Raw genomic sequence first — 21,417 nt, 5'->3', positions numbered from 1 at the left:
AATTGTTCGCTGTGCCATTATTGGCCTGCTATATTTTGTGATTGGCTTAGAAAACAGACCTTTTATGGGATTCGCCAGTTGTAGAGCAGCTTCTCCTGAAAATCACTCTTCTACTTCGTAGGGTGTTTTTTGGAGATTCACTCATCCTGGGAATTTGATAGAGCAGCACAGGTTCCATCTGGCACCAGAGATCAGGCATGGCATGCTATGAATAAATAGCACTTCATCTGTATGAAGCGTGTGGAGTTAGGCCTTGCTGTGGGTGAAATGCAAGGGCATGGGAGAGGTGAAATCCACTTCCTCTGACTGCTTGCATGGTAGGACACTACATCCATTTAAACGTGGATCCGACAGCATTTCCACTGGCCTGCCCCATCATTGCCCTACATGCTGACCTATGGAAAGCTGGCACGGAAACCTTTCCCACAGTACGCAGTAGGTGCAAAGACTAGCTGCCCTCCCACAGAGGTTTTGCCTCTTGCCACTTTGCATAGACCTACTGTGGGCTTAAGTGGCATGAGTTTTCTAGACTGCACCTAAGCAAATCTTGCCTCTAATGAAAGAGGAGCACATAGATGTGAAAACATTTGGCATGTTAAACTACAGAGCCCCAGTGCTCCTTCCTTATGATGTTTCAATATGTTTGAGCTTAGTGGGTGGAATGCCTAAGAGGAGGTATGTGGGATACTGATGTTTTTTCACTTGTATTCTCTATTAGTATGACACAAGTTACAGTGGATTTGATACATTGCATCAAGGAGTTAAGTATTATAGGATTGGGTATAATTTGTACAAACAATTACTAGCCAAAGCGCACAGAAGCTGTTGTCCTAGACTAAGGATTCTCTTGCTGTTATACATTCACATTACGTGATATTAAAACACAGGGCTCAAGTTTTTTCCCTTGGGTCCATGATCATGGCTCCCATTGAAGTCAGCAGGAGTTGTTGTTTTTTATTATTTTGTGTGTCGTAGACCAGGACTCTGTTAGGTGCTGTACAAGTATTATAGGAAACAATCGTGCACTTTCAGGGGGTCTAGAGGAAAAGAGAATTGGGAGAATTTAAGAGGCCTCTTCCACTGAGTATACATGGTGGACCTGATGTTGACAAGTCAGCGTGCAGTTGTTCAACTTGCTGCATTGCACACACTTGTACATGCTTTATGCTTCACAAGGAAGCGATAGTCTCTCTTGTGATGCACATTAGAAAACTTCCCAGTGTCGTGTTACAAAAGAGAAGAGCAATGGGTGTCCCATTAGAAATTAAGTCCCGTAACCTTTACAAAAGCAAAGTAATAGGGAAATAAGATTTTCCTTTGGGCCAGGCAATCTGCATAGGCACCCGAGGGTGAATGATTCCTTTTCTCTGTGCTCCAGCTTTTTCTGATGAATATATTTCAATTCCATTTTGCTGAACTGATGTAGTTTCAAGGCTGCAACTAATTCACACCCCACAGAGGTGGACTAGTCTCTTTAAAGCAAGCCAAACACAGAGCATGAATCACTACTGTGGTATAACTGCCAGGAGTCTAACCTTGTGCCTGACTACTTTGTGTATTTGCAAGTCACACTAATAAGACTTATGCTGATAGCAGGGCCCATAAAGGTTACATTGCAAGGGATGAGTTATCCTGCTGTCCTAACCAGTGCATTTGTTTTCTTGGCAGAGACCTGATGCCCAGAACCCTCGATGGGCAGATCACCATGGAGAAAACCCCTAGTTACTTTGTCACCAAGGAAGCACCTGCTCGAATCTCCGCCATGTCGAAGGGCACCAAGCTCATCGTGGTGGTGCGGGATCCCGTGACGCGAGCCATCTCCGATTACACGCAGACTCTCTCGAAGAAGCCCGATATTCCCACCTTTGAGAGCCTGACCTTCAAAAACAGGACTACAGGCCTGATCGACACCTCGTGGAGCGCCATCCAGATCGGCATCTACGCCAAGCACCTGGAGAACTGGCTCCTCTACTTCCCCATTGGGCAGATCCTCTTTGTCAGCGGGGAGAGGCTGATCAGCGACCCCGCTGGGGAGCTGGGCAGGGTCCAGGACTTTCTGGGCCTTAAGAGGATCATCACGGACAAACACTTCTACTTCAACAAAACCAAGGGCTTCCCCTGCCTGAAGAAAGCTGAAGGCAGCAGCAAACCCCACTGCCTGGGGAAAACGAAAGGCAGGACCCACCCCAATATAGACAGAGAGGTGGTGCAGAGACTGCGGGAGTTCTACAGGCCTTTCAACATGAAGTTCTACCAGATGACTGGGCACGACTTCGGCTGGGACTGAGGCTGGCACGACAGTGTCTCCTTGTAATTACCCCATGGTGCAGCTTGCTTCTATAAAGATATGTGTGTGTGTATGTAAAATGTACAGAAATCTATTTTATAATAATTTATTTTTAATTTTTAAGTAATTAATTCACTAAGCTGCCTAACCACACTGTCTAGAATATTAGCCCATAACCTTTTTTTTTTTTTTTAACATTCCATGGTGTTTAATTCTAATATTGGTCTTTTTATTTTGTTTGGTTTATAATTGACGGTGCTTCCATTTACCTAGAGGAAATTAGTATTAAAAAGGAAGGGGGGGGGGTGGGAAAGCACAATTTTATTTTCGTTACGGGTATTAGGCCTTTATAAACATTTACTTGTCATCTTCCAACTCCCGAGTATCTGTCTCCCTACCTTTTGCATGAGATCTGTTGGCCCATCATCACGTTCCCTCCTGCCTTCCGAATAACAGTCGGGGAGGGAGAGGCTGTGCTGCTCTTTGAAGCTCAGATGCTGAGGCCCAACACAGCAGCTGCTTTACAGGGGCGTTATAATGTGCAAAATCCATCAGTATCCACACTCCCCAGCCATACTGCTGCTGGGAGACTTCTGCTTGCTTCTGTTTCCCCAAGTGTTGCTTGGCGCATAAGGTGCGCCTGTGGAAAAGAGCACCAATAGCGTGAGATTTTGCTGCAAGGGGGGAGCAGTCTTATTAGTCTGTGTTTTTATTTTATTTTATTTTTTTTTATTTAAACAAGGAGAATCTCCCCCTCCTGGCCCAAACCGGTTTCCTGGGTGGGGACTCTATGCATTTTTAAAAAATGTGAAGTGCTGGGTGGAACTATGTTGTAGTAAATGAAATTCAGCTCCTCCATGTATACACTCGCCTTGTATGGAACCCATTTTAAAACTCACTAGAGGCGAGCATGCAGGCAGCGCATCTGCTTTGACACACCAAAGAAATCAATAGAACCAGAGGAGCCATTAGCAAAAGCCAGAGGATGAGTCTGTCACTGATTTAGTGTCCCCCGAGGAGTGGGTAGGGGACACTGTGAGTCCATGCACAGCTGGGGATCTGAGGTAGGTCACCAGTGCAATGATTTGTGGAGATGCGTGAGGGGGGGCTTTAGCCTTATTCCCATTTGATGTTGTCTTGTCCACCTTACATTTTGGTCTAATACTTCATCAAGAGTCTGTCCAGAACAGGCCCCTATCTGGAATTGGAAGGGGATGTTACCAGGCAGGATTTAAATGAATCCATAGAACTACTTAGGGATACTTGCATAGTACTTGCCTACATCTACTGCCACTGGTCTCTCATTTCACATGCAGTACATTCACCCCAAATACTTGGAAAATAAGACCCTGAATCACACAGGGCTCTGATATTAGTCAAGACCGCTCTTTGCTCAGAGGTGTAACTGTTGATCATTTAAATACATAAGCGATGATGGGACAACCAGTTAAAATAAGAACCCAACATGTTGCCTGTAGTTTTGAACCAAACACTTTTTGAGGAGCTGAGCTGTTCAGAAGAGCGTTTCTGATGTCAGGCCAGGAGTAGAACCAGAAATGTTGACCCACCCCCAGAATAGCTATTCTTGCAGAATTTACAGCCCTGGCAGAAGCTAGCAGTGAGTGAATGAATGATTCTCCCTAGAATTCTGGCCAAATTTTGCAGGCTTAGGTGGTGTGGATAATCTCCACAAACTTTGAGTGTCTATCCTCACCACCTGAGGTTCACCCATCTCTAATGGACCTCTTAGTGACTAGGGTAACTGCAGAAAATCCTGATCCTAATTCCCATTGAATTTAATTAAAGCAGGGCCATCCCATCGTTCCAGGGCAACTACAGGGTACACATGGCTGTTTTTGACTTCAGTTTAACCCTGAATGTAGATTAAACAAGCTATTAATTGCACCTTTCATAGCGTGCAGGAATGTCTATAAATACTATGTAGTGGGAGCAGCAAGGTATTGGCTAAATAAACCTTATGACATTACTGTGTAAATAAACAAGTACTTGCATAATATATGTGCAGTGTAATAAAATGCTAGACAACTGCATGTATAATGCTACAGCAATGGGTAAAAGATACATGATTTCATTATGTTGATATGTTGGTTTCATATGTGTCACCAGTATACCTTAGCACCAGGCTGAAGACGCTAGTGGCCACCCCCGGTCAGCAACCCCTCCATTATAATACCAGATTACTAAACAATACCCAGCTGTGGTGGTGGTTGTCATATAGCATTCCTCAGATGTTGCTTTTACTTTAACAGCCTCCTTGCTCTTGTTTTGTCCTATACAGCTGTCCACTACAGCTGCTTAATGATGGACATGCAGATGCAATAACTTTCCTTCCGAACCATTCAGTTAACAGGCCCATGTTGCTTTCGCTTGGTCCAGCTCTGATCTCACTTACACTAATGGTACTGAGAGCAGACGCCAGCCCTCTGTCTCTGTAACAATGAAATTTGCAGTAAAATGCTGCCCCTTGAAATGTGGATGGATCTGCTCCCATTCCAAACCCAAGGGGTGTTTAGTTTAATCTAATGACTAACAGGGAATTTTAACTTGTTTACAAGAGCAGTGTAATGTCATGGCAAGTAAAGGTAGATACAGAGTCAAAAGGTTCCCCTGACCCAGCTCCCCTATTTATCAATGCCACTGGGAAATGTGTGGGAGGGGGCCATACCCAGGTCAGTGGGAGAGGAGAACGACAGGTATATGAGAGCACCCTCAAATCCCAGCCGGGTGAGGCAGGGGGATACTTAGCACTTTGCAGTATCAAGCTCTATAATGACAGTCTAATTTCGGTTGGTTTTGGAGCATGGTGCAACCTTTGATTTGTTTTTTCCCCCAAGCCTTTCCCACTCCAAGGAAAGGTGAAATCTCGCCCGTGAAACAGTATTGTTTTGCCATAGGCAGTTCCATCAGCCGATTGACACATTAGCCAATACTGTGGCAAGCCACAATAGAGAGTGTGGCATCTTCATTACTGCAGTGCAGAGGGAGCCCTGGGTTGCAAAACAGATGAAAATTCAAGGGGCATTTGGATGTGTGTGTTTTGGGCCCAGGCTTTCGCCATGGACTGCAGGTCTTGGGGTCCACCTCTACTACTGAGTGATAAATAGACTAGCATATTCAATTTACCATAAGGGCCTGCTAACTTGAGGGTCTTGAATGATTGCAGAAAAAAGCTTTAGATCTTGTAAAGCAGCATCCTAGGACACTAGTTATCCTAGAACTTGAATCCCTGTTTCTTCCTACTGCAGAACTTGTGCAGTGTGTTGCATTAAGCCTTGTATCTGGTGGCCCTGCATGGTCAGGAAGAAATAACTCTCCAGCTGTTCACTCGGCTTTTATGAAACCAGGGTCACTTTCTGGTGAAGTGACAACATTGTCCAACCGTGTGATCCCATTTCTTCCAGTACTTGGCAAACTTCAGGTATTTATCACTTTGCCATTTCTTCATTTCACCTGTTTCCTTAGGTTGTCTTTTTTTTTTTTTTTTTTAATATACTGGAGGATTTAGGTGTCCTGATCTCTCTGTATATTGCTTTCTTTGTAACAATTTTTGATCTCCTGATGTCTTTCTCAACTGTACAAAATTCACCAGGCTGTTGGCTTAGTTGGTATAATCAAGCCTTGGTACTGAATGGTTTCATGAGGCAACCATGTTGGATTATAGAAATATATGGTGTTTGATACTCTGAATACCTTAAGCAAATTGCTAATCCTAGCTGAACAGCCTTTGTAATGAAGTTTATATGAGACCAATTAATATAAAAGGCCTTACCTAAGCAATATGGCAACCAAGATTGGATTCCCTGTAGTATGCATCTGGGTTGCTAATAATGGACTCAATGCTATCATCATGTTTTGTTTTCTTCAAGAAGGATAAACCATTAAACTCAGAGGTGTGGTTAGATTTTCTTTTTTCACATTGTAACATTAATTTATGGCTGAGTTTCATTCAGCCCTGTATTCAGAAGTGCAGTACAGATATTAGCGATGTGTTGTCTGTAACATGGTACTATAGAATAGCCAATTTGTTTTTAAAAAAATTAAAAAATTGTAAATCAAGTATTTTGTGGTATGTACAACACAAATTAATTTTACACAGAGAAAGATGTTTCTAGGAAAATGAAATTCTGATAATTCATACTATTTCTTTGTATGAACAAATAAAATATATTTTACCAAATCATAGACACGCTTGTTTTCATTGTAACCTGTGGAGGTGAATAAAGGACATCATGTTCCATACTTATTTTGGTAGCATTTGGGGTTGCATTCTGCCACCCAATATTTGTAGACAACTCCCATTAATGTCAGTGGAGGCTGCATATGTGAACATAGTCCTTAATTCAGCACTGAAGCATGTGCTTAAGTGCCCTTCCTGAACAGGACTGCGTTCCTGAACTGGGGGGCCTTATTGAATAGGGATGGGCTTCCATGGGGTAAGCATGTTCTTAAGTGCTTTGTTGAATCACAGCCACAAGGGCTGATCAAACTCTCATTGAAATCAGTGAGATCAATTGACTGTTGACTTCAGTGATACAGAATTAAGCATTGAGGGCCTGATCCTGGAGAGGTTGTGGGCCCTTAGCTCTTCAACGGGAGGTGAGGGCATTCAGCCCTCTTGCCAGTAGATTGAGTACCTTGAGTTACAGAAATACATTCTCTGTCATTAGGGATAGAGGAGGCCTTGGCCAGTAATACACAGTAAGTATGCCGAGACAGCAACTCAGGAACATCAATGATGTAATTAACAGTGAATTTAGCATCTGATGCTACTGCCATTATAGTCAATGGGAGTTGCATCAGGTGTAAAATTCACTATACAGTAGAACCTCAGAGTTACGAACACCAGAGTTACGAACCGACCAGTCAACCACACACCTCATTTGGAACTGGGAATATGCAATCAGGCAGCAACACAGCCAAGAAACAAACCAAAAAACCCCAACCAAATACAGTACAGTACTGTTAAATATAAACTACTTAAAAAGGGGGGGGGGAAAGGAAAGCAGCATTTTCTTCTGCATAGCAAAGTTTCAAAGTTGTATTAAGTCAATGTTCAGTTGTAAACTTTTGAAAGAACAACCATGATGTTTTGTTCAGCATTATAACCATTTCAGAGTTATGAACAACCTCCATTCCTGAGGTGTTTAACTCTGAGGTTCTACTGTATTAGTTGAATCACTGATGTTCCTTAGGTTTCAGAGTAGCAGCCGTGTTCGTCTGTATCCGCAAAAAGAACAGGAGTACTTGTGACACCTTAGAGACTAAATAATTTATTTCAGCATAAGCTTTTGTGGGCTACAGCCCACTTCTTCAGATGCATAGACTGGAACACACAGACAGAAGATATTTATACATACAGAGAACATGAAAAGGTGGAAGTACGCATACCAACTGTAAGTGGCCAATCAATTGAGATGAGCGATCAGCAGCAGGAGAAAAAAAAACTTTGAAGTGATAATCGAGATGACCCATAGAAGGTGCGAGGAGAACTTAACATGGGGAAATAGATTCAATTAGTGTAATGACCCAACCATTCCCACTCTCTGTTTAAACCTAAGTTAATTGTATCTAATTTGCATATTACTTCGAGTTCAGCTGTCTCTCTTTGGAGTCTGTTCCTTAGATGCTATTCTGTGTCAACGGGAGTTTTGCCCTTGACTGCACTGGAACAGGACCCAGTCCTTAGTGCTAGTAGATTTGCTGTATTAAGGGAAGGAGAAAGTAAGGTCGTCTATTTCAGTGTTTCCCAAATGGTGTATCTTGACCCACCAGGGGGACTAGGCCTGGCTCCCCACTCTGGGCATTGCAACAGGGTTGCAGTGCCACTTGTGTTTGGCTGTGCCAGCCATCTATGGTGACCATGTGTGCTAGGTCACAATGCCTGGAGCAGAGAGCCGAGCTCAGCCCCATCAGACAGGTGCTGCTGCAGTAGGATAAGTGCAGGGCACGCTGACTCTCCAAACACCCCTGCCAGGGCCTCCCCTTTGCGCCAGGATCAGGGTTGCAGTGCTGGGGGAGAGGGGGTGCTGCTGTGGGTGGCTGGTGCCCTCCTAGTAGGGTGAGGAGGAGAAAGATGCTGGCCTATGACCCCCTGCCATGAATCTGCACCCTGGGTGGGTTGCAAAACAAAAAACAAAATGCAGTTGGTGGGTTGGCTTAGTGAAATGTTTTGGGAACCACTGTTCTATTTAACCAGGACTGTGAACACCATGGGCTCAATCAATGCAAGCTGCCCCTGCATGGTCCCACTGCTAGCAGCATCGACAAAACAGCTGAGGCCCCATGGCCCAGATCCTTACTTCCATTGAAAGTAATGGGAGTGAGGCTACGGGCCCATTTAGTCCCTGACATCTTTGTAGAGGGCGGATTGTGAGAGCAGTTTTGTGACGTGGGTGCTTGTCCACTAGGAACTAGACAGAGCCCCAAGGCTTGTCTACACTACAGGTTATGTCGGTATAACTTATGTCACTGTGTGATTAAGCCACTCCCCTGAGCAACTTAAGTTACACCAGCTTAAGTGCTGGTGTGGACAGCGCTATGTTGGCAGGAGAGCTTCTCTTCTCCTGCCAACATAACACCTGCCTGTTGCTATTTACTATGCAGACGGCAAAGAGAGTCTTCACCACACACGCTATAGCGGCACAGCTGCATTGGTGCCACTGTAGCGCTTCTAGGGTAGATGAGCCCCCATCAACTACAATTTCCAATCCCAACCTAACTCTCTTGTTGGGTCTCTTTCCTTTCTGAAAAGATGGCAAAACAGGACTGCCTCCCTAAGGAGAACTAAACTCAGACAAGACATCCCTAAACACAGATGACCTTTGGCAATAACCCTCCCACCAACAGGGGACCCCAGGTGCTGGTTAATAAGCTGATATGGAAAGATCAAGTAGACTCTGCCTAGATCCTCAAAGGTATTTAAGTGTCTATCTCCTAATGATGTCAATGGGAAATAGGTGCCTAAATAGCTTGAGGATCTAGATCTCTCTCCTTGTTTGAAAAGGGCCTTCAAGGTTTTGCAGCTCAGCTCGGCATCCTTTCATTAAATGGAATGAGGAGACCAAGGGAAAGACAAAGTGCAAAGAGAGGCAAGCTCCTCAGAGAGGCGTGTTAAAGGGATTTCCCAAAAGATAAGGTGGCCAGAGGGCACTGATAAAGGAGACAAGGCTCAGAAACATCAACTGAAACAGAAGAAGGTGAATGACCTGATGGAGAGAGATGTGCGCATGATACAGTGATTGTCTGAGGGGCTGTAATTCAAGCAGCTGTTTGCAGCTCATACTGTTAAAACAGCATGATTTAATTATTAACCAATCTAAGTTATTAGCCAATCAGGATGCTTTTATGATGTTATTAACCAATTGTAGTTGAGAAAATAATACTTGGTCAGAATACCAAGACACACACACACACACATATATATATAGTAAATGAAATAATAAATTCACACTCCTAAGACTGTTTTGAGTAATGTTGATCGCCATTTTGGTTCCTGAACCACTGAGGTCTGACTATCACCGCTGTAGTTTATCATAGCAATACTGCAGCGTTTGGGGCTGTGACTGTAGTGATTGCTATTATATGGCAATTGGCGTAGGAAGCTGATTAGGGAAGTCAGGGTAAAGCTGATGATCTATGGCCCTATGAGGGGTGTACAAACCCTGCACCAGACAGGAATGGGTTAAGGCGGTGCTGTGGGCTCAAGTGGTCCTGGCCGGCATGTTGAGACTGGAGGATGAGGCTAGACATCTGATCTTCCAGCTCATGAGGAGAGGTCCGGTCAAGGGTGGAGCCTCCAGCCATACCTATGAACTGTCTGAGCTTCCGGAGAGAGAGGTGGGCTGGATTATAAACAATTGCCACAAGACACACTCTGGTAATGGACCAGAGGCCATTGAGTTGGACTGTGGCTTGCCTGAGGCCCCTAAAGGGAGAAAGGCTGGTGGCTTGTTTAGGACTGGTTTCTTTTTGTTTCCTCTGAACCCTGGAAGGGACAAGCCCAGCTAGAACAGCTGATGCTGTCTGCTCCTATTGGATGACTGGAGCCTGAGTGAGCACTTGACCCTGACACACCCTGGGGAGGGATAGGCCCTTGACTAAGTAGACAGATCTTTGGTTTAGATTGCATAAATGAAAGCAACTTTTTGGCATGAGACAAATTCTGGACCAAATCTGGCTGAACCTAGGTGGGATAAAACTCCCAGAGAAGCTTTGCCTTACAGGATAACAGATGTGCATGAAGCTCAAACACAGCCTTGTCTATGCATGGCAGAAGACATCGCACTGTGCTGCTGGTAAATTAGTACAACTGCTGCACATTTTCCTGTTCATTTGTTCCTTCCCTGATAACAGCTAATGTGGCAGAGCTCATTATGTCAGCAGCAGCAGCCAAGCCAGTGGGCCTCAGATTTAGTCGCTCCTCCTCTTAGGCTGGGGAAGGGGCCTTCATACATGGGTGGGCTTGTGCCTGCCCACTTCATGGAACTCAGTAGGTGCAGGACTCTTCAGCTCGAGCCAGGGTTCCACAGGATGTGAGCTAGACGTAAGATCTGGGTTTGGGTTGGCTAAGGAGGAGGGTAGAGGTACAGATGCACTACTCACAGCGACTTGGAGGGGACAGGGAGTGCAGGTGACATTCCCTTGGGAATTAAGGATGTGTGCGAGAGGGACAGTAACAGAAACAGCAGGCAGGATTTAGGAGGCAGAATGTAATGACCCAAACAGGAACCCAGAGCTATCACCCATACTCGCGTGGAAAGCACCATGAGAGCTTTACTTTCACAATTGGTAGGGACACATCACCATGAGCACAGCATCTCCCCACGCCTCGCTGGGGCAGTGAGATAAGTACTGACTCAAAGAGAAAAGAATACCAATGCCTGAATGACCAGTTTCATCTGCAGCTCTCCTTGAGGGACTCTCCTGTCCCAGTACAAGTTACACAATACACTTCAGAGCACAAAATGCACAGTCCTAAGTGGTTAATTATATCCATACACATTTGGCTCTGGGGCTGTGGGTTGGGCCCTTCTCTAATGCACTCAAAACTTTGGCGTTTGGACCAAGCTGCGAACTTTGAAGATGGCCCCTAAAGTTATTAGGATTAGGATCAAATCCTTGAATGTAAAACAGTCCGGAAGTTTGAGAAATTTTGGATCTGGGTCTGAACTTCGCAGCTCTGAACCATCTTGAAATAAAAGTCTGTTGTCATTCCCAAACCATCATTGCCCCAGGGCTGATTTATACTATGCAAGATCTTCGGTATATAAATGACTGCTAACCCTCCTTCCTAGCCAATCAGTACAACCCAATAACTGCATTAGCTGGCAGTATTGCAAAATGCAAAAACATTAGCAATCTGAATTAATGTGCCTTTCCCCCTGCAGTTTGTTATTTTTCCTTAAAAATCTCACTTAGCCATGGGGCAAGTCCATCAATAACTTTATTAAAAGCTAACCCTATTATCCTCCAATTTGTCTGGGCTTGGTAAGGCCTACAAAGTTAATTTTTTCTCATGCATATATCCCAAGAGGTAATGATTGTTTTATAATGAATTCATAAGAATCAACTATCCCTATGCAGAGTTTGTACTCTGCACAGTGCTTAAATGACCTGTTTCTTAAACAAGATAAAACAAAAAAACAACACTCCAGTGGAATGTTCCACCTGGAGGAAAACTAAGCCACTAAGCCAGCCAGCCAATTTGGATTCTCCACTATTTAGAGTTATAATGACTATATGGGTTGTAGAACAATGGAGGATCCGGGATCCTGATTCATTAGCAAAAGAGGGTTCTCTTGGTTACCCGGAATAATGGACACAGCAAGTGGTTTGATGCAGGACTACTGGGTTCTAATTCTCCCTTTACCACTCACTCCTATTGATTTTAATAGGCTCTGGATCAGGCCCTGTATGATTTGGAGAAGCCAGCTAAACCTCTTTGCCTCGGCATGTCCATCTATATAAAATGGGGATAATGTTTTCCTACCGCAGAAGGAGGTTGCAAGCAAAATAATAGGAACACGCATTTGTGAATAATTATTTGATGAAAAGTTGCCTAAAGAATATTATTTGCAACCAAATTATCCAGCCAACTCTAGTTTGTGCATCTTAATTCATGCCTGTTAAGTGCTTTGAGCTGCTCAGATGAGGAGCACTGTAGAAGTGCAAAGTGTTATTGGGTATCAAAGCATTTACAACAATTAAGACAACACCATTTGTCTCAGACTTGATCTTTTGCCCATCATATCAAGAGCTGCTTCAAAGGACACTGACTAGTTGATCTCAAGAACACAGTATAAGCTGAATATTGTACTCCAATTTAAAAATATGCCATGTTATGGCAGCAACCAAAATTCTAAAATGATGAAATCAAATTTCAAATTTATATGGCCAAAAAATGACATGAGTGACGAGATATATCTGGCTGTCTTGACATCTAGGATACTTATCTTGAAATTTACTTGTCAAAAGCTGAAAAACTTAACCTAAGCAAAGTTAAAAAAGCGCTATGTTTCCAACTAATTAAGTAATGTCAGCTATATATAATTTATTTACTGCCATCACTCATGTCCACAGCAGAATTATCTCATTTTTGATTTCTAATGACTTTCCCTCTCTCATTAATCTGATCATGAATTATATTTTATATATCTTTCTGGCATTGAAGCAAAGAAATGCAATTCTTGTTTAAAGAAATGACCCCTTGGTAATTCAGTAGCAAACCTGAATGATGGAGTTTGGAGCCTGGATTTAATTTCCTGAAGCTGGAGTTGACTCAACCCTTCCCTTGCCATTGGTACAGAAGCTTTGCCTATGTGATCTCCCCTGGGCCTGCAGATTTTAATTATTCTACATTGCACCCGCCATTCTCGGTTGTGGTGAAGGTGGGGCAAATGGGCTATGTGAAAAATGGCATGCATTGGAGGGCATATTATCCTGTCTATTTCATAATTGGTTAGCTGCTCTACTCAAAAAAGGCTACTACAGAGGCTACCATTTACCTTCAGCAGAGATGACCTTGGTTCCTCTAGGTACTACACCTGGATCCCTTCCAAATGTTAAGCTTGGGTTATAGTAGGCCTTGGCCCTTCTACTTTGCAGCTTTGGTTCCTAACTTGGTCTTTACAACTGGTTTTCTAGCCTCAGCACTTATCTGGTATCTCTGATCGCTTCCAAGTCAGAAAACTGGCCTCTTAGGAGTAGAGGAATTTCTGTACTGGATCAAACATGGGGTTCATCTAACCCTATATCCTGTCTGACCCCAGCCAGCCTCAAGACCACGGAGCTGCAAATCTTTCTTTTCTGCTGTGAAGAAGCAGAAGCAGAGTTCAGCTGCAGCTGAGTGGTGAGCCCTTAATTCAGAGGCCTATGTCCTCTTCAGTCCACACTCCTCGGTACTCACTCTGCCATATCCCCCTCTTACTGCATCTGGTCCCCATCTCTGCTCTAGACTGGACCCAGAGCTCATGGAATCTCCAGAGAGAGCCTATTCTCACGACGTTTCCAGTCCCATTGTTGCAGACCAAAGAAAATCAGCCTAGAGGGTGATGAGCCATCCCTGAGACAGAGAGCGTGATGAGTCATCAGAGCCTAAACCGGCTTAAGCCTGATGAGTCATCCCTGAGACAGAGAGCATGATGAGTCATCAGAGGCAGGTCATGTGATAGGTCTCACACCATTCAGCCAGGGTTCAGCCAATCCACAGGCGAAGACCCACCCAGGTGATCCCAAGGCTGGTATATAGGTGCCTAAGGGAAGCAATCTTTCCAGTCTGCTCAGCCTTGCTACTGAGTCAGGAGCACTCCAATTGTGTAAGAGTTCTGACAGGTTGCTCATGTTCTAGCCGGGCCCTGCTCCTGCTTCATCCTGAGTCTGCTCCTGCCTTAGCCGGCTGCCTGGCGTTCTGACATAGAGAAGCATCCAGCCAGTGACGTTTATGCACATTAAAACTGAAACTTTCCTCCGTCACTAACAACAAAACAGATCCCGTCCCTTCAAAGTCACCCAGAGAAGCTCAACATCAGCCCCACTAGCCCTGGGTTGCCACAGGGCACAGCTCCAGTGCAATCTGCGGTTTGGTGGTCCTGTTAGCAAATGACCCAGAAAACAAAAGGCAGGCCACTGGCCCTTGGTGTAAAATGCCATTTCTTGGAGAGAAGAAGGAAACATGCACACCTGGAGGCATCAGTATGGAAATGCCATTTAGAAGGGAAACATCATGCAGATAGATCCTTCATAGGTGTAAATTGAAGACTATGGGCTATACTGAGTCACACCTGCTGAGGATCTATTCCCTTATCTGGAAGAATAAGGCTGCAAAGAAAACAAAGGACAATATGCAGATGGCTGAAGCACAGGTTTATATAGAAAGCAGGTATGACAGGATAGTTTGGGATTCCTGGAATATCCTCTTCTCAAGGCTCTACCTCATACTGGGCCTGCTTAGAGGCACTGTGAGGGGTGAAAATGTCTTTGAAACACAACAGAGCAACATCAGAATGACTGTGAATGGCTAGTTCAAATTAGATGTGTCAGAGTGGTCATGAAATGGCGAACTGTCCTGTACTGGCTTGGAATAAGAAAGCTACAATAAATTACCTATGGGCTGATTGTACACCGGTGGTCCTAGTCACCAGCTGGGAATAGACAATCGGTCACTCCCAGGTTAGTTTTCTGTCCCTTTGTTCAGGGCTCTGTTTACTGTTTTTTTGCAAACAAGAAAGAAAAGTGTGCAAAAACAAATGGTCTGGTTAGGGGTTCAGACTGGGGTTCTCAGCCTCTGGTAGCTACTGGGTAGGTCTCTCTGACCCTGCGGTGGGGATGGGTCTCCAAAGGGTCTGCCAGCCTGCAGCCTCCTGCTCTGGTTACAAGAGACAGCTCTCACCTGGTTGTCCCCCTTTATATTGTCCAGCTGAGAACGTGGGCCAGTCATGGTCATGCAGTACAGATCTAGCTGATTCCTAGCACCCGCCTGCTGGGCTTCTCTGGAGGGTAGGGTCAGCAGCTCCCTGTTCTCCCTCCCGCACCACCCAAGGCTATTAAAGGGGCAGAGCCCCCTGTTACACTGAGTTTGCCATTTCAAGTGGTTTCTACAACAGCAGTGAAGGATGCATGGCTGCAGCTGGCTTCCATTTCCCATGCCCCTGCTTCTCTTTCACACATTCTTCTGGAGACAGGCCATTTGCCAGCTTTCCAGGGCTCTGCTCAGAAGGGTAACGTGGCATGAATGAAGCTGAGGGGTGTGTCACATTTGTATTATCACAGTTATTAACATGGGGGGACACTGATCTATGGGTTACAGGCCAGTAAGCGAGGGCTGACCAATGGTCCAGCCTGCCCACTCTGCCCTGCCAAGTGCCCTGTGTTCTAAAGAGACTGAAAGAGACCCTGCTGCAGGCAACCTGCTGTGGGAAATGCAGCATTGCTTTGGTGTATGGCTTTTCCTTCCCTCCCTAAGCCAATGTTCTGAGTTCTCGAGGCACTCAGATCAAACAATGAGCCCAAACTGCAAGCACCCAACAACGATGGCTGTATCATACAGCGTACTTTGCTTTCCTTGCTTGGCATATTTAAACTTGCCGATCAATGATTTATGGTTGATAAAGAAGTGACTACGATAAACGTGGCATTTTAGACTTCTGGGTAGTTTATTCTGTTAAGGCTAGATGAATTCTGAATAAAGCTGGTCAGAAAGTCTTTGTTTTCTGTGGAAGATTACAGTGAAAAACTCATTTTAATCTATGTTTTCTGTGGAAAATGTCAAGTTGAACTTTTCTTTCACAAACCAAAAACTATTTCAGTTTTTCAACAGTCAAAATGTTCTGTGGAAAGTGTTTGCTTTCCATTGAAAAAATGATTTAGATAGAAAACTTTTGACCAGCTCTAATTGTGATCCAGCTTCGGGGAGAAAGTAGCTCGCTGGGACTAAACCTGGGAATCTCAGTCTTGAATGCACATGTCTCTACAACACGAGTTTAACAAGCCAGCTCTTCCAACTGGTGGCTGTAATGCTCACATCCTCCGTGGATCAGGCGCACAGGTGGACGTGTAAGGTGTATTTACCACCTGTCTGTTTTAGGTACTCAGAATACCAACTGCCAATCAGCAGCAGGAATTCAAACAGATGTCCCAGCTCATACAGAATTTGTGTCTCTCTTCTACAGAAAAGAATTGTGAAAAGTGAATTTGAAATGCCACAGTTGCTGCCATGTTGGCAGAAAACACTAGGTCATCTACTGCAAAGCTCCTATTTGCATCCATGGAAGGATGGATTTGTAATCTGTCCTCAGATGTACATTTGTAATCTGTCATCAGACTGGGTTCAATGGAACACACAGGAAGGAAGAATCTGTGTTGTCTTATTTGTTATGAAAACTTTGAGAACTTTTCCGAAATTTACCTCCCAAGTTAGCAGATGCACCAGCAGTTGGTTAGTTATGAGCCATGCGCAGGTGTGTGTTACTTATTCAGAGGATGTTGTGGGACAGGGAACTCCACGCCAGAGAGAGAGTCTGACAAAGCAATAATTTGTTTTTTAGGTAAACTTCTTCAAATACCAACACAATGAGACCAGATCCTCAGCTAATATCAATCAGCATATCTCCATTGTCTCCAATGGAGATTGTCTAAAAAGTAACTTCATTAGAGCTACATTTACATCAGCTGAACATCTGATCCATGATCTGTACTGTGTGTAACTCTCTGGTTAGATGCAGGTTTTGGGGGATACTAATGGGTACCAGGGCAGGTTGGCTATTTCCCAACCACTCCCTAGCAGCCGTACAGCACTGCAGGATTCGATGCAGATGACGTATATGCTGGTATGGCTACAGATGTGTAAAATGATACAGTTGTACAAGACAACCAGCTGGCTGTCAGGCCACAGGAAATTCACACGCCATGTAGCAGGATAACATTATTTAGCCCTGGAGGGGTAACAGTGCAGGGATCTCATTACATTTACACAGTACATGTTTGCTGTATACTGCTTTGTTTGAGAGCAGGCTTGAAAGCTCTGTTTAAGTATCCTGATGGAAAATATACTGTATTTATGTGACATTATCGAACAATAACCTCAGTATGCTCTGAGCAGTAGGACTGAAAATGGGAAGAAAGAAAAGAAAGGATGGTGAAATCTCGCCTGGGGCCTCTAGAAACCCATAGGGTTCCCAGGTTGGGGTTGAAAATGTGTAACATGCTGGCAAAGTGGGTCCGTGTCCCCATCAGTAGCTGATCATCTATGGATAGCCACCAGCTAACAGAATTAGTCCTTTTGCTCAAGTGGTAGTAGATTGTGGATGGAGCCAGCAATCCAGGGTTCAGCCCCTATCGATGACCCAACCAAGAAGTTAGACATCTTAAATACCTTTGAGGGCCCGGGCCTTGGGTTCCTATATCTGGATATGATTCTGGGCTGACTGCTAGAGCATGAAAAAAGTCTTTCCTGGGGTGTCAACACTTCTGCATCCTTATCAGAGGAGGGATGGTCTTGTGATTAAGACACATTCTAGGGATTCCAGAGATCAGAGTTCTATTGCTAACTGTGCCACAAGCTTCCTATGTGAGCATAGGCAAGTTACTAATCTCTAAATGGAGATTAAAAGGTACCTACCCACCTCATATGGGTTCATTAATGTTTGTGAAACATTCAGATACTATGGTTGGTGCTTGTTTAGACACAAATGTATGGTGTTTGCTATTCAACATCCATCATTCTACTGTTTAAAAAGTAAACAATTCCATGTGACTTAGGTGCACCATGAATAACCAATAGGTTCATCTCCCCGGGGCTAAAAAATATGGGCTACTTCCTCAGTTGGAGAAAATCAGCTTTGTTCCATTGACTTCCCTGGAGCTAGATCAAGTAACCCTAGGCATAGGTGCCAACTTCTGCTGGCGCTGGTGGGTGCTCGACCCCCCCTCTGCCCCCGACTCCACCCCTGCCCCGTCCCCTCCCGCCCCTGCCCCACCCCCATTCCAACCCCTTCCCCAAAGTCCCCGCCCCAACTCTGCCCCCTCCCTGCCCCTATTCGACTCCTTCCGCAAATCCCCGCCCTGGCCCCATCTCTTCCCCACCTCCTCCCCTGAGCACGCCACGTTCCTGTTCCTCCCCCTTCCCTCCCGGAGCTTGTTACACCATGAAACAGCTGTTTTGTGGTGGCAAGCGCTGGGAGGTAAGCGGAGGAGCAGGGATGCGGCACACTCAGGGGAGGAGACAGAGGTGAGGTGAGGCGGGGGGACAGGGCGGAGAGCTTGGCTGCCAGTGGATGCAGAGCACCCACTAATTTTTCCCCATGGGTGCTCCAGCCCCAGAGCACCCATGGAGTCAGCGCCTATGGCCCTAAGTGAAGGTCTGGCCCTATATATCCATGCTATCAGACCAATACTTATCAATAATGAATCCATTCCTGGAAAGTGAGATCAGTTTGTGAACAGAAAAGAAGGGTGCATTTGTTAGAGAATTTATTGCAAAAGAACACGATGACCAGCTCGACAAGCTAGATGAGCCGAGCCACTCAACTCAACTCAATTCACTGCAAAAGCTAAAGTGAGTCGCAGGCTAGCTCATGGGCACTGGCAGCAATGGGCAGCCATCAGACAGCAGCACACAGAGAAGCAAATTCAGCCCTGGATTAAGCAGTTACAGCTCCCACTGGAGCAGAATTCATGGAGTGAGTGATTGCGGCTTGCCATCTGTAGTTCTGTGTGACACACACATCTATTATCTTCGTTTGTAAAGTTTCTATGCATCTCACCTCAGGGCAGGTACTTCGGAGAGCTCAATTACAGGCAGCTCATTGCTTGAGGACCCTTTTGGCAGACGTTAGCAGAGCGTGGGCTCTGTAGGCCTGTCAGACAGCAGAAGAAATCAGTGTGGTTATTAATGTGTCAGAGTATGTACTGCATAACACGAGTGATTATATACAGGATGCAGGGGAAATTAATGAATTCCTGAAGGTGACAAATGGGATGAAGAAATGATGCAGTCTTGACCTGAGGTGGTGGTTGTGATTATTATTATTACAGCTGTGCTTAGTGGTCCCAACCAAGATCAAGGCCCCATTGGGCTAGGAAGGGCAGAATCACATTGTAAGAGGCAGTCTCTGTCCCAGTCAGCTAGCAATTTAAGGAGATGAGACAAAGGAAATATTCTTGTCCCTATTTGACAGGGACAGAGAGTTTAGGTGATTTACCCAAGTTCACACAGAAAGTCTGTGGCACAGCCAGGAATGAAAGGCAGGCCTCCCATCGCTCAGCTCACTGCTAGAACCACAAGACTTATTACTAATCTTGTTTATTATAGTAGTATTTAAGGGCCAATCCAGAATGGGGCCCCATCGGGCAAGGCATGGTACAAGGAAGAGTAGCAGATGGTCCTTGCCTCAAATTGCTGATAATCTAAATAGATACCAGTTGTCTGGGAAAAATCAGCCAATGCATGTTCTTCCCTTCCTAAATGTTCCACTGATTCCTATCTGGTGACAGATGACAAACATGGGGGTCTTATACTGCTTTGGGAGTCAAGAGTGTCCACTGCCCAAGATATTGGTGTGGTAGAGTAAGAAACACAATGACGAGCCAGCCATACATGAACTTCAAAGGAAGGGAGTCTTTCTCCTATGATGACTTCATTTTGGGTTAATTTCCCCTTACCCAGTCTCTGCCTCAGACCCCCATCCCCCCCCCTCCCCCAGGGATGGGGTGATATTTGCCCACTCTGCACTGTGGGGAAGGGAGGGGAATACAGTTTGGTAAGCACTTGGCGAGCCTTGATTGAAAGGTGCCATCTAAGTGCAAAGCACTGGGAAGATGGATTGGAAAATGTAATGCCGTGTTTCCTTCCCATAATTAGAATTCCATCATGTAATAATAATATGTAATGATTGATCGTGTCCCTCGGCATCAGCGGGATATTAGTTATTTGTAGGAACTGATTGATAACCCGAGCCGTCACTTGGACAGGGACATCATTTTGCATTTTGGAAGGTGAATTGCCGTGCCTTTAAATAAAGCTTTTCAAGGTCCCAGATCATTAAGGGGTAAATATTGCCGCCTTCCTGCATGCAATGCCCCAGATGTAGCAGAGCGGGGCCAGTGGCTTAGTCGCTGTACTGATAGATCAGCTATTGCCCCCAGAGAGCTGCAGCCTCAGGGTAGGAGAAGCAACCATGGAGAGATCTTTCCACAGAACCCCTGGGATGCTCCACTGCACAGCCCAGCTGCTCTGGCCCCATACAGGACTTGACCCTCAGAATATATTTGTAGCTACAAGGTATTATTTATACATACAGAGACATAGGTGGCGAGTTAAATGGGCCCGTGGCGCCTGTGCTCCACCAATATTCAGGAACGTGGGCCCGGCTCCACCAATGTTTGGGTTTATTTTCAGAGCCGTCACATCCATAGGACGGACTGGGGCAACCACCCCAGGCTCCGTGCTTTGGGGGTCCCCATGCTTCAGGGGGATGAGGGGTCCAGGGAGGCCTGGGAGGTTAGCAGGGGGCCTGGTGCCGGCAGCAGCGAGCAACCCTGCCCCAGCCTGCCCCACTCCGCCCCGCCTCTTCCTGCCCCTGCTTTGCCCCACCCCACCCCCACTCCACCTCTTCCACCAAGCTCTTGCCCCCGCCCAGGGCTGGCTCCAGGGTTTTGGCTGCCCCAAGCAGTCAAAAAAACAAACAAACCCCGATATCGCGATCTGCGGTGGCAATTCGGGGGAAGGTCCTTCTCTCCGAGCAGAAGTGAGGGACCGTCCGCCGAATTGCTGCCGAATAGCTGGACGAGCCACCCCTCTCCGGAGTGGCCACCCCAAGCACCTGCTTGGTAAGCTGGTGCCTGGAGCTGGCCCTGCCCCGCCCCACCGGGAGCCGTTGGGGCGGGGTGGAGCAGGGCTGGCTGGGGTCGGGTCACTCGCTGCTGCCGGTGCCAGGCCCCCTGCTAACCCCCCCCAGGCTGCCCTGGACCCCGCATTCCCCTGAAGCGCGGGGCCCCCCCCAAAGCATGGGGCCTGGGGCAGTTGCCTTGATCCGTCCTATGGACGGGACATCTCTGCTTGGACCCATTCTTGGCGCCACCAAAAATGATACAAACCTGGCGCCCATGTACAGAGA

At 45.7% G+C, this 21,417-nt stretch overlaps 1 protein-coding gene across 1 annotated transcript in view; it reads left to right on the top strand.

Annotated features, from left to right (window-relative positions):
- The window catches only part of HS3ST3B1 (heparan sulfate-glucosamine 3-sulfotransferase 3B1), a 47,678-nt gene extending 41,193 nt beyond the window's left edge, over positions 1–6,485 (top strand). Inside the window, exon 2 of the mRNA XM_005297662.4 lies at positions 1,669–6,485. Coding sequence (XP_005297719.1) covers positions 1,669–2,287 — 619 coding nt within the window. The 3' untranslated portion in view covers positions 2,288–6,485. The remainder of the gene's footprint in view (positions 1–1,668) is intronic.
- The last annotated feature ends 14,932 nt before the right edge of the window (positions 6,486–21,417 follow it).

Source organism: Chrysemys picta, chromosome 12 (genome assembly GCF_011386835.1).
Source record: "Chrysemys picta bellii isolate R12L10 chromosome 12, ASM1138683v2, whole genome shotgun sequence".
Taxonomy (NCBI): Eukaryota; Metazoa; Chordata; order Testudines; family Emydidae; genus Chrysemys; species Chrysemys picta.
Note: the sequence above shows the minus strand (reverse complement) of the source record. Positions and strands in the feature narration are given on the sequence as shown.